A 17,027-nucleotide genomic window follows, 5' to 3' on the forward strand; every position below is an offset into this window, starting at 1 on the left:
AAAAGCCCTAACCAAGAGATCAGCAAGTTGCCAACAAAAATGTCTTTGCCCATCTACAAAAAAGGAATGGTGCACAAGGTCGTGCAGGGGGGCAGAAGGAAACTAGGGACTCCTTACTACCCACGGCAAAATCCCAGAACAATTTTTAGTTTGGACGTGTGAAACCACGGCATTATTCCAAAAATGCACGTCCCTTATTGTTGCTTGTTAGCAGACAGGTCTTTGACACATTCAGAACGAGCTGATTTTTACTACAGAAGAATACCACGGATCACAACTGATCCTAATCCTAGCCTCTCTGCACATGCGTTTGCTAATTATATGCTCTTTGAAGACGTCCGCTATAAACCAGGTTAACTCCCTTTCCTTGCTGAGACTAACTAGACTGCCTCCCATGGGCCTCCTCCGGACAAAGTCCATCAATAGGCTTCCTGTTCAGGGCTACTTTGGACTGCTGAGTGCAGCAGGCATGATCCTAAGAAGAGAGCCGGGCAATTCAGATAAGAGTAAGAGAGAGCTTCAAAAACTGGGAATGAGGTTATCAAAGCCACCAGTTCGGCTCCCTAGTCTAATCAGCGTTCTTGGTCGGTAAAAATGACTGTCATGGAAACCTAGAAATAAGCTTTTGGTTATCAACTTAAAGCCCTTCCTAGTAAACAAGGAAAAAAAAAACAAACCCTGCTATTCTGTGAGCGTGTATGTAGCAGTAATGAAGCAAACCCAGAGCTAATTCAGTATATAGTCTCCTGTTATATAACAATCACTAGGGCAGCCATCTGTTGGGGGAGATGCTGTGGTTATATATATCTCCACTACTCAGAGAGTAGTATCTGCAGCTAATTCAGCATTTGCACCTCTTGCAGATTTGCTAAGTACCTTTTTATTGACCAAATAAATGCCCTCTCTGTGAGTTTCCAAGCTAAAAAAAGCCACCAACTTACACATGAAGTAAGCCGATACAGACAGGTAAGTTTGGGGGGCTGACACCTGGGTAAGCAGTTTCCAGCTACCCAAAAAATTGCTATAAACCTTTTGCAAGCACAGTTGATTTCTGTCTGTTTTAATGCCGTCAATCTGCCAGTTTTAAAAATATTCAGGAGATGGAGAAAAATACATCCCAGCAAGCTGCATTCAATAAATGAGTGAAGTTACCTAGGTGGCAAATTGGGTTATTAAATGCACCCCCAGAGACTAAGGAATAACTTGCAAACGCGTCGGAGTTTGGTGGCCTCAGCCGAACTGCAAACGCTGGCACAACTGGCAGGTGCTGCTCGAGAGACCTCGGTCCTGAAGAGCGGGCGATGACGCATGTCGAGAGTGAGGAAAAGCGACAAGAGGGCCCCGAGTTGGAAAAACGGGGGTGGCTCCAGGTCGCTACCGAGATGCCCTGGCAGCGCCGTGCATGATGGAGTCCTCCCAAACCAGAACTGCAGGTAACGAGATGGAGGTGCACTAGTGGAATGGGATACGATTTTTTTTTTTTTAAATATAAAACAAGGAGGGGAATAAATAACACAGGCCTGGAACAGCAGAGGGAGCTGAACGTCAATATTCCTTGGCATTTACATTTAACCAACTTGGAAATCTGGGAACAAAAGCAAGAGTAGCACCGGCAGAGCTCATAAAGGGGCATAAAAATTCAAACAACCCTAAAAACCATCGAGTCCATAATATGTGCTTAACAAGAGCAAAAAGATAATCGTCACCTTCCCTCACAAAGTAATAAAAATAGTTATACTGTAAACATAAAATCCTCTAAAAGACCCTTGATAGTGCTCCCTCCTGGAACGATCACCATAACAACGAACATTCAAATGGGGAGAAAGTGCTATCAAATTGTGTGTTTGACATTTCCAGCTAACTAAAAATATAAGACAGGAAAAACACACAAGGGTGGTATAGAGCCCCGCACACAAATGAGAAAAGCCTCTGCTGAAATTAGAGGTTGCAAACTACATCTGGAAAATCTCTAGCACTGGAGGAAAGAAAGCCCCGTAAAGGGCTACTATCATGCATTAAAAGGCTGCCACATAACACCAACGCCATAAGATGCTCATGGTGGCAAATGATACCCCTAGAAAATATTCTGTTCAGGTCTGGGCCAAGGCAGAGGGATCTGAGATCCCAGAAAAGCAGCATGCAGGGGGCTGCACGTCAGGAAGGAAGAAGATGCTGTGTCAGGGACCCCAGAAGGGAGCAGCGGGGTTCGGATTTAGGTACACAGCAGAGCTAAGAAGAGGAGAGGTGCTTACACAGGATCAGGCTGTATTAATACAGACCCGATGATCCACAAGGTCCCTTCCAGCCCCTAACGATCTATGAATCTACGAATAAGTAGGTCTTCCCTGTATTATTAAGTAGCGCGCGTTTCCATGATATGTAAATTTACATTCAAAGTTAAAATTCGATAAAGGGGAGAACCGTGGGTTGTTTTAATATTCTCTTCTCCCAGATGCAGATGTCAGGAGGGCGCACAAAAGCAGGTGCTGCGTGTATTGATCCTACTGAATACACATGGAGTGGGTACTTGAGCATGTAGCAAGCATCTGCATCTGGGAGATGGAAGGGGTTTGGGTTTTTTTTTCCAAAAGCTGTTTTATGCTAACCGAGTGCAGCGGGGTCTGTTTGGATACGGAATATTTTAAAGCGTCTCGCACGCTGGGGCAAACGCAAAAGAAATTACACTAACGACCAAACCACTTGCCATTCATTGTACGAGTGACTGTGTCTGCTGCTGAAGATCTGCTCCGGGCTCACCTATGGGCACGCGAAGCTGGTGAAAACTAATCTCCAGTAACACCCTGCTAGGATTGCTCCATGTCAGAAAATTGGAGACCCTAGGCAGAGCAGATTCTTCAGATGCCTAGAGATGGCCCGTCTGTATATCAGGAAAAGCACAGGCTTCTTCCCAAATGAGCTCCTCCTCTGGCTTCCCCAGCAGTCAAGCAAATTCAGCATTACAAATTCACATCAGGACAACCTGAAGAGGCCAGGATGGACAACACTTGCTGAAAGACTTTGATAATTAGCAAAAATGTAAAGAGACACTCAGGGAAGAGAAAAGGAAGCACGCATACTGGTTATGAAAGCTGGGTATAATTTAAAGCACTCCCCAAGGTGAAAGTTTCCCCTTTCACAAACAGGCAGATTGCTACCAATAACTGAGACAGAAATCAAACTCTGCTCCGTATTTGCTCTGGGAATCTTTTCTTCAAGTAGGTAAAAAATGATTCCCTACAGGAGATGACAAGATGCCTTTTAAAGTACATACCTCATTTCTGACTACAATTACCTTTCAATAGCTTGGCACAGCTGCACGCTCCTATTTGCTTTTGTTTTTCATTAAGGGCTCGTCTATTATTTGTACCAATCCTATAGCATTTATGCATGCCAATGATGCAGATTCCCTTGCCTACAATTCTTCCCACAGATAGTAGAGAATAAATTGCAATTAGATTTTGGTAATTGTAGATAATTAACTCAAAATGAGCTGTTAATTATAAAAAACTATGTTTTTCGGTTCTTGATTATATTATTTATTTTACTTCTAAACTCCAATGTCTCACTTGAGCAAATTCAATATTTTAAATACTTTTAACAATTTTTTTTTTAATACCAAGATCATTTGACAATGAGTTTCATTTATTTAGAAATTAAAATTAAGCTTAATCCACGGATGAGGTCAGAAAAGCATATCTGAACTAGAAATTCGAGGAAGTTGGTTTTCCATTATGATTCTTGATAACATTTTCTGTAGCAAAAAACCTTTTGGCATCCCAATGAAGAAGCCAGATTGCTCAGCATTATCCCTTCCTCCCACCCCCCGCTGGCCGCATTTACGTACACCCTTTTCCTGAAACGGAAGAAAACATCACTTACATATTCAAATGCATAAAGGAGACAAATGGACTTGTCTTCTTAGCCTCTTCCAGCCTTACATTAGATTAAATTATTTAGGGAGCATTCATCTGGTAACCTTTGAGAAACTGAAGACTGAATATGGGAAACAAACTTTCAAATGCTTTGCTGCCAAACTTCAGAACCAGCTGGCACTGTGACTTGGGACTGCGGGAATGCATATTAACTTTGAAAAATTACTGTGGGTTTAATCAGGGGAATGAGGGGAGGGGGGACGGGGATGCAGGGGGAACCGTATGAAATCTGGAACTCGCGTTTCGTAAACAACACCGTTTTTCTTCCTTTTCCCTTACCCTACTACAAAGATGTTCGCAGGTTTGGCCACCTGCTGCGAAAAGGCCTAGAGACGTCCCAGATCATGTTTCTCTAGTCTCTCCATGTCACGCTATAACGCATTAAATGGATCTATGTCGCACATGTGTTACAGTGATCAGAGTGTGATGCGATTTTGTAATACGTTAAAAAATGGGGCAAAAGCACTGTTTTGAAGACCCGCTCTTAACTGACCTGAACCCGCATTCTTGCCGCAACACGGAGGACTCCCCTACTTGCTAGCACGAACGTGACAAGCTAATCAATAATTACGGCAGGGGAAGGAACGAGCTTTGGTATTCAGGAGGGAGATTCCCTTTCCTCCCCTTCACGGAGATGCTTGCCAACACTTAAGGCAATGAAGCACGGACTAGTGGAGCTTGAGTTCCTATGAAAATTAAAAGCCCTTCCATTAGCCAGGGCACTTTTACACCTGGAAACTGAGTGAAGTACAAAGACAGCTGAAGTGGAGAACCTGAAACAGGTATTGAAAAATTCTCCTCCCCTTTCCATACCTTCCATTTGTAACATCAAAACGAAAAGCAAGAAAACAAGATGCAAGCACAGAGCATGACTGCGTGGGCCTAAGAAGTTGTTGGTTGTGGCCGTGTTGGTCAAAGGACACGGGCAGACAAGGCTCTTTGGGTAGATGCAATATCTTTTATTCGACCAACTACATAGCCTGGAGTAAGCCTTTGCAAGCTTTTGGGAACAAACACCTTTCTTTAGGCATAAGGATGTTTGTGCCCAAAAGCTTGCAAAGAACAACTGTTTCCAACTATTTAGTTGGTTTAATAAAAGATATCGCATTTACGTAAAGAACCTTGTCTGCCTGTGGGCCTAAGAAAAGTGTTTCCCCCAACAGGTGAGATGTACAATGTATACGTTGGGGTTAGCTTCAACTCGGCTTGCACCAATAAAGCTTCCATTGACTATGCTAGAAACACGGTTGGGGCAAAGGCTGGACTGCTTCAAACATCTCATGGTTCACTAAGATAATCTGTCATCTAAAAGAAGAGCGCTCGCCTTTGCTAGAGGTGTGACCACTTCACAAAACGAATGCCACTCTTTCAGAGATGAACGTTTCAATGGTCGGCATCTTTAAGCTCGCATTTCTCCGAGTAGGGTCGCCCAATTTGAACGATCCATCTCTGAGGCTTTAGGACCCTTTGCCCAATAACAGGGAAACAATATCCCCACCAGAGTCCTCATGCAAAGAACTACATGAACTACATTACACTGTTCTCATTTTATCCATAGCTGGTTTCTCAAGCCTAATATGTCATTGATGGGGGAAGAGATGGAAACCAGAGCTGCCCCCACATAGGCAGGAACCATTGGTGAGGTACAGCATCTCTTTAAAAGATGTCCAGCTTTTTTCTCTTGCCACCAGAAGGAGGAAAAGCCTACAAAAGCATACCTGCAATTACTGAGCAAGTCTGCAGCAGGCCCTGACGGCCCTGGGAGCCAAGTAAACTTGAGATTTATGAATATACACAGACACTTGAAATAAATTAATGGTTAAAAGGTTACCTTAGGCCCATGCGAGTGCCGTTCGTCAGGGTTTGTGCTGCTGGTCCTAGTGCTTCAAAGGCCACTTCTTCTGAACCAAGAGCTTGGCCTCTAAACCTGGAAAAGTAGGTTTTGGTGAGAGGTACGCTCTACGGAGGGTAGTCCAACCGCGACCCTCTGCAAAGGAGTAAACTCTGATGTCTCAGAAGAGGGTTGTATTTGCCATATGCACAGAAAAGCAACCCTCTCCTCATTTTTCCATGTGCCCTATTTGATGGGGAGAAGACCAGAGGGAGCAAGCTTCTGCTCACAGTCTGAAGGCCGTCACAGGAAAATTGGTTTAAAGACTCAAATTTACTCATTTCAAAGTGCCTGCCTGCTTGAGGAACAAGAGGATGTATCCTAGGACAAATGTTCCTGCTTGTTGCAACTCAGGACTGCATTAACCCCCCCCTGAGATCCAGAGACAAGCTGCTACGCTGGCCCTAGACCTAAAAGTTCGAGATCTGGACCATTTTTTGCACTCCAACCTAGTAGCCACAAGCCACAAATCCAACGACCGCCTGAAGTCTCAGAACCTGTTCTCCTCTCAGGCCAATAAGCTCACCGCATCTGCGCACAGCATGGACCTCCCATCAGTGGAGCAGGCAATATTCTGCACACGATCTGTAGCTAAAGACTTCATCCCTAGCACCAGATCCCTTCTCTCTGGCTGGCAGCTGCCCTGCAGGGCCTGGGCTGCTCTTAACCATCTCAAAACGGGCATTAGATGGCTTAAGGCAAGCATGCAATCTTGGGGCCCTTCCAACGACACCAGCTGCAACTGTAGTGCTCAAGCTCAGATGGCCAACCGCAACCTCTATGAACACCTTTGCGGTCCTCCTTCGGGCGCCCACGGTCTTATTGACCTTGATTGTTCTACCCATCGCTGCCGTTCTGGTCCTCACACTTCCGACGCATGAATGTGGCGACACTCACTTCATCATCATCATCATCATTCGCAAGAGCTCAAAAGCTTCCTATCAGCTGCAGAAAATATAAGAGCAGCTTCTTTCCATTTTTAATTAGGGGAGAAGTCCTGCAGACAATGCCCCATCTTAACCTAGCCTGGTCCTTGGTTTGGGGAATAGCTTGCTGGTAAATTGCCATTTGCACATGGTTTCCATCTCCAGCCCCTCAGGTTATGAAAGACCTTAAGTATGTCACTGGCTGCTGCCATTTCTGCAACTAAAACTACCCTGCAGTACTGTTAAACCCTGACAGGAGTAATTTCCGCCACAAACAAAATACAGTTACCTCCGGCATAAAATACAGTGGCTATTTTATGTGGAAAGCACCAGGGACTGAAGGAACTTGTTCCTTATAAAGCTGCAGGGTGGAATATAGGGAGACACACCACAATTATGATTAGGACAGGAAAAGAGAGCCAACTCCTACTCTTGCTGAAAGAGATATGGGAATTTTAATAGCCACAAATGTAAGTGGTCAGGGCCTCTTATTGTTATTCAAATGACAACACCCTTAGCAGCTAAGAATGGGCCTAATTAAGCATTGCAAAATTCCTCCCACCCAGGAAGAATAGAAATAAATTAACATTAGTTGTTTCCACCTCCTCCTGGGAGTGGGGGGAGATGTTTAGTATCACCATGATGGTAAAAGATGAGAATTGGTTAAGTCCCTGATTTGTTAAGGCTTCCTGATAAGTTAGCAAGCTGTAGTTGGATGTTTAAGGAAATGTGAACTTTATTGTTCGTAGTGCATAAACGTAATTCAGCAGTTAGCAGTAGGTCAAAAAGAGTGATACCGCTGGAGCAGAAAGGTGAAAGGTGATGCTTGAGGAATACCTGTAAAATCAGATCCATGAAGATGTTCAGCACAAATCGTTCAACTGTATTTAACTCTACAGAGATCAGAGAAAAGTCTTGCATTCGGATTTTTGCCTTGAAAATGCTTTTTTTGGTGATGAAATGGCACCTGCCCATTTATCCAGTTTTGCAACTCAGGCTGAACAGGTAATGGAAAATATTTTTAAGACTCAGACTAATCACATATGGTTTCCCCTTCCGTGCTTTTTCCCCTAGCAACTACTGCTTTGTAGAACATGCAATCTTCTCAGCAGAAGCTGGTTAAAAGAGGTACAGTGATAGCAACCAAAAGAACATCATTATAAAAGTATTCAAGAGCTCCTTTGTTGAGCAGCTGACGCTTCACAGAAGATGCTGGAAAAGATTCACTTTAAAAGCAACACTGCCTACATGTCCTTCATATTCTTCTTACTTTTCATCAGTGGGACACATGCATGAAATTAGGATATTTGATGATTAAGAATCCATCTGTTCCTTCTTATTTCTCACCTGAAGTCATAATCCTTTGTTTGTGACCTCCGTCATTTCCAACACAAACAATTGTTATTGCTGGTGATAAAACAGGCATTTAAAAACTAAACACAATACAATTAATTTTTGGATTGCATCTTACATACAAAAGCAGCAGAGAATGCTTCTTAGCAGAGTGCAGCCTACGCAGCCAAATCAAAAACGATTTCAGCTTTAGTAGTCTCTTGTAAAGCTCTAACGCAGCTGTGGGGCTGCGAGGGAGATGGAAGGAAGAGAAACTGGTTTGTGCCTCTACAGCACTTGTAAGGTGTGTGGGGCCAAGGTGATACAGAGCAGATTCCTGATGGATCCCCCAATATCAGCATCAAATCTCAATGCTTTTTCTACAAGCCTGCTAGAATCTAGGAATTCCTCCCTGTTCCCACTGCGGAAATCCTTCTATCCAACAGACTTACTTCTCTTCTTGATTAGGACAACTTTCTCCTCTGACTGTAGCACATTTCCTTGACTGCTCCACTCCAGTCTATGCCACTGCTAAATTTGGCTTCTTCCCCTACCACATCAAGCCCCTATTTAACTATTTTGCAGGGTGCTCTCGCAGCGCCTACATGCAGTCCAGGCATCTTCATCGACTTGAGATGTCGCACAGTTCTGCCCCTGCCTTCATCTCTGCTCTTCTTTCCTTCCTCCAATGACCCACCTAGTATCTAAGCACCTCTCGATGCTGTATCTTCTGTTCTTTTTAATCCCATCGTGCTCTACGCTTTGAATTATTTTTTCTTTTCCCCTCGCACGCAACTGCCTCCATCTTCTTGAACTTATTTTTTCCAATCAACCACCACCCACAGAGCAGCACCACCTCAAGACTGAGCTCTCAGTCAGCTGAATTCAATTTATTTTGTAGACCCTTGAGTGCAGAACCACACTGTCCTTTACATCTATATACCTGATATCACATCAGCATTCATGTCCAGTAGGGTTGTTGGTTGTAGCCGTGTTGGTCAAAGGACATAGGCAGGGAAGGTTCTTTGGGTAGATGTGATATCTTTTATTAGACCAAGTGAGTAGTTGGAAAAAACTTTTTTTACAACTATTTAGTTGGTCTAATAAAAGATATCACATCTACCCAAAGAACCTCAAGCCCAGTATACGTTTTCCTCTGCTTCCTTTCCTGCATCCTGTTCAACCCAACCCTTTATCTTTTTCTCCCGCTCATGGTTTTGGCAACTTCTTTCATGATGTTTTCAGCACCTTCTGCTCCTTGCTCTAGTCCACTAAAGCACTCTTTCTCCTTCAAATCTCTGCTTAAAAGCAGATTTTTGCTATTGCTATCCGTTTAATTCTCATCTAGCTTAAGCTGTAAGCTTTTCAGGGCACGGAGCATGCCCTACTCTACCTCCATCAACATTTCCCATCAACTTAGGGTGCTGCAGTACATAAAAGACATTTCTTATAACTAGGAACCTCAGAGACTCACCTGTTGTAATCCAGCCTCGACTGATGTAGCTGTTGCTGTTTCAAAAGTAGTTTTGCTTCCTGCTTAGCCAACAAATGCTGGAGACGCTCTTTTTCAACTTCCAGCTCCAGTTTCTGCAGCAGAAGCTGCTGCCGTCTTTCTTCAGATAGCCTTTTACTACGCTCCGTTTCTTTCGATCCAGAGTCCATGCTGTCATTCAGTCCAGACACACGAGAGTGCCTGAGGTAATCGCAGCCTTCGTATTGTGGCCCGCAATGTCTTCTGGGTACATGGCTGATCTGACGGCCGTCGTGAGTGTTATCTGAGCTTCCTCGCTCTCTGGAAGCGCAACAGTGACCTGCTTGATGAGGACACGTGCTCTGAAACTCATTCGTTCCCCACTCTGTGTCCTGAGCCAGCTCTTTGCGGTACGGGCTCCTCTGCTTGGTGGACGACATCATATTGTTGCATTTTCTCTGCAGACCATTTCCCACAAGGCATTCATCCATAACCTCCTCCTGCTTGTACTGGGCTGCGGTCCCATGAACGTTATTATTTCTACAGTGCTGAGGTACTGAAACCAGAGTTGGACTTCCAGACTTCGATGCTTTACTGTTCTTGAACAATGTCTGCTGCCGAGCTACACCTAGGTACGAACCATCCAGTTCCAAACACGGTGGCTGGCAAGGGCTCTTCTTGTTGGAAACCTAAAATAAGAGAAAAAAATTCCAAAATTTGAAATAAAGCACCTGCAAAATTGTGCCCTGGCTCAGAAAAAATGTACTTTTTGTTATTAGCTCTCAGCGTAAAGGTGTCGTACCAGTGCTGGAGTCGTTACATTTTACTGATAGACACCCAGCACGACTCAAGCAAAGGTTTATCAAAAGGCAGAGATGAGCCCGCTATCAAATCTGCTTTTCATTCAGTCTACACAAGTACAATAAAAACACAAATCTGCTGCCTGCAGGATCCTTGGCATAAAACAAGTAGCTTCAGAGTATCAAGTAGTTGCTAGTATCTGGGGTTGTATAAAATCAACTTGAAGAGTGGCAAAAAACATTAAATGTTAATGTTTGAAAATGTTTAATTCTGAATACCAAGCCAAAAAATCCATTCAGCCACTATAAATACTCTTTGATTAGCCATTACACAGCAGGAGATTTGATGTAAAACATTTCACCTTGTTCTGAATGGGATATTACTTACCGTTGGAAATTTGATGAGACTTTTTGAAATATCTTTACAGAAACACAGATAAAAACTCACTACTTTCTGTAAAAAATGGTTGTACATCAAAAGCTGTCATTTAAATACAAAACATGTTTAAATCCCGCTATAAATGTAAGTGATTTTTCAATTAAGCTGGGCAAGTGATTATACTCTGATAAAACCACGAAGAAGGAAAGCCGCTGTAATTTACATTTGTCAACCCAACGCAAGCCCGCTCCAGTGGCTGTGCTGCGCTCGTGGCTATTACGCAACGGACATCAAAATCCCACTTGCGTCCTGGACTATATCTTTGCCCAACAGTTTCTCTCGACAGTTAAACATCTGAGTTGCTATGCACATCAGAACGGCAGTGAATCATGCACTCGCGGCTTCTTTTTTTCCTAGGCTTGTGTGTTAATTTCAGTAACATATTGGATTTAAACTCTGTTTCGGCCCTCGGGGCCTTTGTCAAAGATTTAATTTTGTTTAATTGCAGAAGCCAGGTTTGTTAAAGATAACCGAACCACTTTAGCAAGCAGTGAGCAAGCTGAAATTTGGTGGCCGCTGTTGGCCGGGAAGCTATTATTTGTAATCTAGCAGCATACACAGCAAATTGGGTGCTGTCTGCATATGCAAAGACAATCCCCGTCCCAAAGACCTTACAGCTAAATGGTACAAACAATATATGACAGGTTAGGAGAGGGCAATGAAAATGGTTTGGGGGCTGTGGGATGTGACTTATGAGGAGACGTTAAGGCTGATTTAGAAGACAAGACCATGAGAGGATTTAATAGTAGCCTTCAAGTCTCTGCAGGGGGGCTGCAAAGAGGATGAAGCTGGGCTGTTCTCAGTGGGGGCAGATGACAGGACAAGGAGCAATGGGCTCAAGCTGCAGCGAGGGAAGTTGAGGTTAGGAAAAACTCACTAGGAGAGTGATAAAACACTGGACCAGGCTCCCCAGAGAGGTGGTGCAGTCTCCATCCTTGGAGGTTTTTAAGACCTGGCTAGACAAAACCCTGGTTGGGATGATGCAGCTGGGGCTGGTCCTGCTTTGAGCAGGGGGTTGGACTAGACGTGACCTCCTGAGGTCCCTTCCAGCCCTCGTTTTCTATGATTCTATGATATAATCCTTGCAGAAATAACAGATATGTGACTGCCCCTAAACCTGCCTATTCCAAGTTTGCATGTATAGAATGGGAAATAATGGAGATTATACTGATATTTAATTACTTTTAGTTTTATCAGTACGAAAATATATTCTCCATCGTGTGACTGAAAGCCATATGGGACATGCTATGCCACATGGGGCCTGATGGGTTGTAGACATTAGTGTCCCACTTAAAGAAAGAACAACACTGAGTACTTGGACTGGGTGAAACGTGCAGGGTATTAGAATATCTCAGAAGTCAGAGGAGCTGGCAGGGCAACCTACCACGAATGCAACATGCTACAAGAAAGGCCAACTTACTGCTGTTTATTATTGCATGGCACTGCTGTCCACGAAGCTTTATAAATAACAATACAAAATAACCCCCCACATCCCTCAATCCTGAAGCTCTTATAACTCCAGAACAGACAACACAGGAAGGGGTGACCAGAACTGAAGAAAGGCAAGAAAGACATCAAGGGACACAACAAAGGAGAGGACAGGAGAGGAGAGGAGAACACAATAATCGTGTAGTTATGCATTATGAATGTTGGTTCTCATCTTCCCATGACGAAGAATAGTGTTTAAGGCCCTACAAGGGAAAAGGACTACAAATCAACTTGACTCCCAAACCCGCTGGACCACAGGTGCTGGGAAGACATGAAGAGGTTCTTAAGGGATCTCATATAAAACATGCAAGTTTTAATGGGCTCCAGAAAGTGCCACACTGAACCTCCTTAGGTCCTTAAAGAGAAAAGTGGAGGGGAAATGGGAAAACCCCCAGCCCCCTACTGCCACAAGCATACACTGTATAGCTATTTGTTTCATTGACTAAAGAGACAGTATAAGAAAGCTAAGCTTATGAACAGAGACGGAACAAAATAATTGTCAGGAGGAGATTGAAAGATAAAGGCCCAAGCTGCAAATTAATGGCACGGCTGAGACTCTATTAAGAGCCCCTCAAGGCCCTAAAAGAGAGGTCTCAGTTAGCATTTTGTTGACCTTGGCCACCATTAAATCTGCCCTGATGGTCTCGGAAACAGCACTGACATTTAAATACTTCATAACAAGCCAGGGAAACTTTAATGTTACGGTTACAGCATGTTTGTGGGTAGAAAAGACGAGGGGGGGTCTCCATCTCGTGGAACGGGAGTGGGGGTTTTCTGAATTCTCCTGAGTGAAAGAGGCCATACTATTAGGGGGAAGTCTACGGTGCCATTTCACAGAGCTTTAAAGGCAGCTCAATAGCTTTCAGGGGGCATGTGGGAACCAAGAACTTGGCAAGTGATTTGGTTAGTTTTGCTGATGCTTGGATTGAAAGCTACATCCACCTGCTGGGAAACCGGAGCAACCTCCACACTGGAGTTGGAACGGATGAGGCCAGGGCAAGCTACGGCAAGCGTGGGCAGGAAAGCGGAAGAGGAAGAGAGCTCCAAGACGCTCGCTACTAGATTGTGAGCATAAGGAATTAGGTAATTTTATTAGATGAGTTTAAGACAGATATTGCCTGTGGGACACATGGGAGCCACAACGGGCCAGGATGGAACAGCTGTGCTTTCCCTTCTCCGGAGCTCTTCCATTCCTTCTGTATGGTATTTAAAGATGCAACTTCCCTTAACTAAGGCTTACGCAAACAAATGAAAACCCGCAGACTGCTGGTCGTGCCATACGGAGTTAACAGGATCTAATCAGAAGCAAAACTGCTCGGCAGATCTTAAAAACTAGTCCAAATAATTTGATAAGGGCTACACTGGAAAACATGTGGCCGCTCTCTAAAACATCCTACTGCAATCACGTCGTTTCTACAGAGGGAATCAAAACGAAGTTGAAAATGTTCAGTGCTCCCCTCTACCCATACCCCGAGATAAATGAGGAGCAACTTGCACGTGCCACATGTGAATTCTGCAAAGTCTCCTCAAAACCAGGCGGTGTACGTGCTCTGCAGCAGTAGGTAATGCAGTGTTGTGTTACCTGCAAGGTGTTGCATCGTGGTATAAATGCTGATGGCACACGATGGCAGGGCAGCATGAGAACAAGTAACATAGCATCAGATCTTATCATTCCGGTACAGGCCAAATCCCCATCAACTTCAACGCAGGTTTGTCAGTGTGGGATTTGGCCCAAAGGAACGACTCGAGAAATCTTAGGAGCAGAGGATGTAAATCTGAGCCATCTACATATTTATAGACTGCGAAATGGCAAACGGCCCACAGCCTTCGGTGGGGTCAGAATTTCATACGCTGCGCCTGGCTTTCCAGACTGTAGCCGTGACAGGCTGGCACGAAACGGTAATGTCATTACAGGTGAGCCCCTGAGCAGAGGGGCGGATCCAGAAGGGGTGCCATGGCATAGATGCACCCACCACTTTTGGACCATCTCATAGGAGCAGCAGCTGGGAAGAATCCCCTCCTCCACAAACACACATACCCCCACTTCCCAGCACCCCTTCCCTTGCCCTCAGTCCTCAGCAGCATTCCCACCTCCCCTCCCATGCACCCCCTCCCTACCCATCACTATACCAAACTGATCAGAGCCTCCAGAGCTGCTCCTGCCCTGCTCCTGCTGAGCTCAGCAGCAGTAAGGGTAGCGGGCAGGTTCCTCCTTTTTGCCCAGTCCAGAAGTGTCCCCCCTGCCCTTCCCACTGCCACTGCTGCTGTCCCCTGCTGAGCCAGCTGCAGCAGCTCTGGAGCCCCTCCTCCGCATGAGATGAATTAGGAGAGTTGTGGCTTGGGAGGGGATCAGGGGGAAGGACTCTAGAGCCAGTGCAGCCGAGACACAGCAGCGATGGTGGCAGTGGATGCCTTCCCCTGCCCTGTGCCTGCTCCTGGAACGGCAGGGAACACCCGGAAGGACTGGGCAGAGAGGAGGAACCAGCTTGCTGCAACCACCGCCATCACCAGCTGAACCCGGCTAGAGCAGGGCAGGAGCAGCTCTGCCCCCACCCGACCCCCTGCCCCAATCAGCCAGAGACAGTGGGGACAGCAGCAGTGGTGGTAGGGCAAATGGGAGGGGAGTGAGGATGGAGAGGACACAAAGGGGTGCCGAGAGGGGAGGGGGCAGGGACGGGATTCTTACCTGATTTGGGAACTTAAAAAGAAAAAAAGTAGTCCTTGCTGCTGCTTCTGGAGTGTGGTCTGCCCACCTGGAGTTGGGGATGGGGAAGGCAGAGGAACTGGGGGGGAAAGTGCAGCCACCCCTGCAGTGCTGTGGCTGCTCCTGCACCCTCCTTCACAAAATCCTGGATCAGGCCATGCCTAAGCATGTATCACAGGTGGATCTTCAGAAGCTTTCAGATGCAGAAAAGAGATTATCAACTGGGAAACTGCCTCAGATATAAAGGACAGTGCAGAGGCAGCTGAGAGCTGGGGTAGACAAAGGAGTAGTGGGACAATAAACATAGGTAGAGTATATTTAAAAAGCAAAGTGAGAAAGCTTTTTAAGTGGCCAAAAGGGGGGCTTCCCCCAGAATGGCCTCCTGAATCATAGAAAATGAGGGCTGGAAGGGACCTCAGGAGGTCACATCTAGAGCAACCCCCTGCTCCAAGCAGGACCAGCCCCAACTACATCATTCCAGCCGGGGCTTTGTCTACCTGGGTCTTCAAAACCACCAAGGACGGAGACTGCACCACCTCTCTGGGGAGCCTGTCCCAGTGCTTTACTACCCTCCTCATGAGAAAATTCTTCCTAATATCCAACCTCAGCTTCCCTTGCTGCAGCTTGAGCCCATTGCTCCTTGTCCTGTCATCTGCCCCCACTGAGAACAGCCCACCTCCATCCTCTTCACAGCCCCACTGCAGGGGGGCTATTAAGTCCCCCCTCAGTCTCCTCTTCTCCAGACTAAATTAGCCCATTTCCTTCAGCCTCTCCTCACCAGCCATGGCCCTCAGCCCCCAAACCGTTTTCACTGCCCTCCACTGGACTCTCCAATGTGTCCACAGCCTTCCTGTAGTGGGGGCCCACAACTGGACACAGGACTCCAGATGTGGCCTCCCCGGTGTTGAAGAGAGGGAATAATCACTTCCCTTGGCCTACTGGCAACACCTACCCATGCAGCCCAGGATGCCAGTCGCCTTCTTGGTAACAAGGGCACGCTGCTGGCTCATATTTAGTTTATTGCCCACTGTCACCCCCAAGTCCTTTTCTGCAGAGCTGCTGCTCAGCCATGGCAGCCTGCACCCGCTGTATGTACCCAGCCTGTACTGGGTACATGGGATTGTTCCCTCCTAAGTGCAGGACTTTGCACTTGTCCTTGTTGAACCTCATGAGATTCCTTTTGGTCCAATCCTCCAATTTGTCTAGGACACTCTGAATCCTAGCCCTACCCCCCAGTGCATCTACTACTCCCCCCAGCTTGGTGTCTTCTGCAAACTTGGTGAAGGTGCGCTCTGTGCCATCTTCTAGGTCACTGATGAGCAAAACAGGCCCCAGGACCGACCTGGAGGAACTCTACTTGATGCCGGTTGCCAGCTAGACATTGAGCCATTAATTACTACTCTGAGCCCGATGCTCCGGCCAGTTTTCTATCCACCGTACGGTCCATTCATCGAGCCTTGAAAAATATGAACAGCAGCCATCATCGCTGACTCCACCGGCACTCATAAGAGAACAGATTCTGAAACTGCAGCCCCAATATACTCTGATATTCTGATATGTGAGCCCCAATATACTCTGCACTGGCTCTGCAGGGCTTATCAGGAAGAAAAAGAAAACACTTATTTTTTGTTATTCCAGTAAACAGGCATTTTTCTGAACACACCCAGGGAGCAGGCTTGGGGAAGAAAATGGTGTCATTTTTAATAGCTTCTAGGCAAACGACAGCCTGAGCTTATGTATGCTATGTAGACTTGTAGAACTACTCTCTGAAAGGGTTATTAAGAAAACATTTTCTAGCATGTGCAAAAGGAAAATTCTGAAGTAAATGTGGAAGATCTATTTAAGTCCAGTTTTACCTTTCTTCCTTTCTATTGCACAATCTTTTATTAAAATCTCCATTATAAAATGTCTAAGATTAATCATTACAAAGTGCCTAGCTAGTATGGTGATTGTCTGAATTAATACCCAAGATAGATACTGTAGATAACAAGCAACTAAAAGGTTAGTCGCCCATTTTTCTATCTATCTTGAGATAAGGTGATGT

At 45.5% G+C, this 17,027-nt stretch overlaps 1 protein-coding gene across 2 annotated transcripts in view; it reads right to left on the bottom strand.

The window, feature by feature from the left end:
- KIAA1328 (KIAA1328 ortholog) overlaps window positions 1-17,027 on the bottom strand; it is a 215,418-nt gene that overhangs the window by 56,136 nt on the left and 142,255 nt on the right. For both annotated transcript variants that reach the window (XM_014593926.3, XM_014593928.3), the window contains exons 7-8: window positions 9,556-10,241; window positions 5,764-5,859 (exon numbers count right to left, since the gene is read on the bottom strand). In XM_014593926.3, coding sequence (XP_014449412.2) covers window positions 5,764-5,859; window positions 9,556-10,241 — 782 coding nt within the window. The remainder of the gene's footprint in view (window positions 1-5,763; window positions 5,860-9,555; window positions 10,242-17,027) is intronic.

This window comes from Alligator mississippiensis, chromosome 3 (genome assembly GCF_030867095.1).
Source record: "Alligator mississippiensis isolate rAllMis1 chromosome 3, rAllMis1, whole genome shotgun sequence".
Classification (NCBI taxonomy): Eukaryota; Metazoa; Chordata; order Crocodylia; family Alligatoridae; genus Alligator; species Alligator mississippiensis.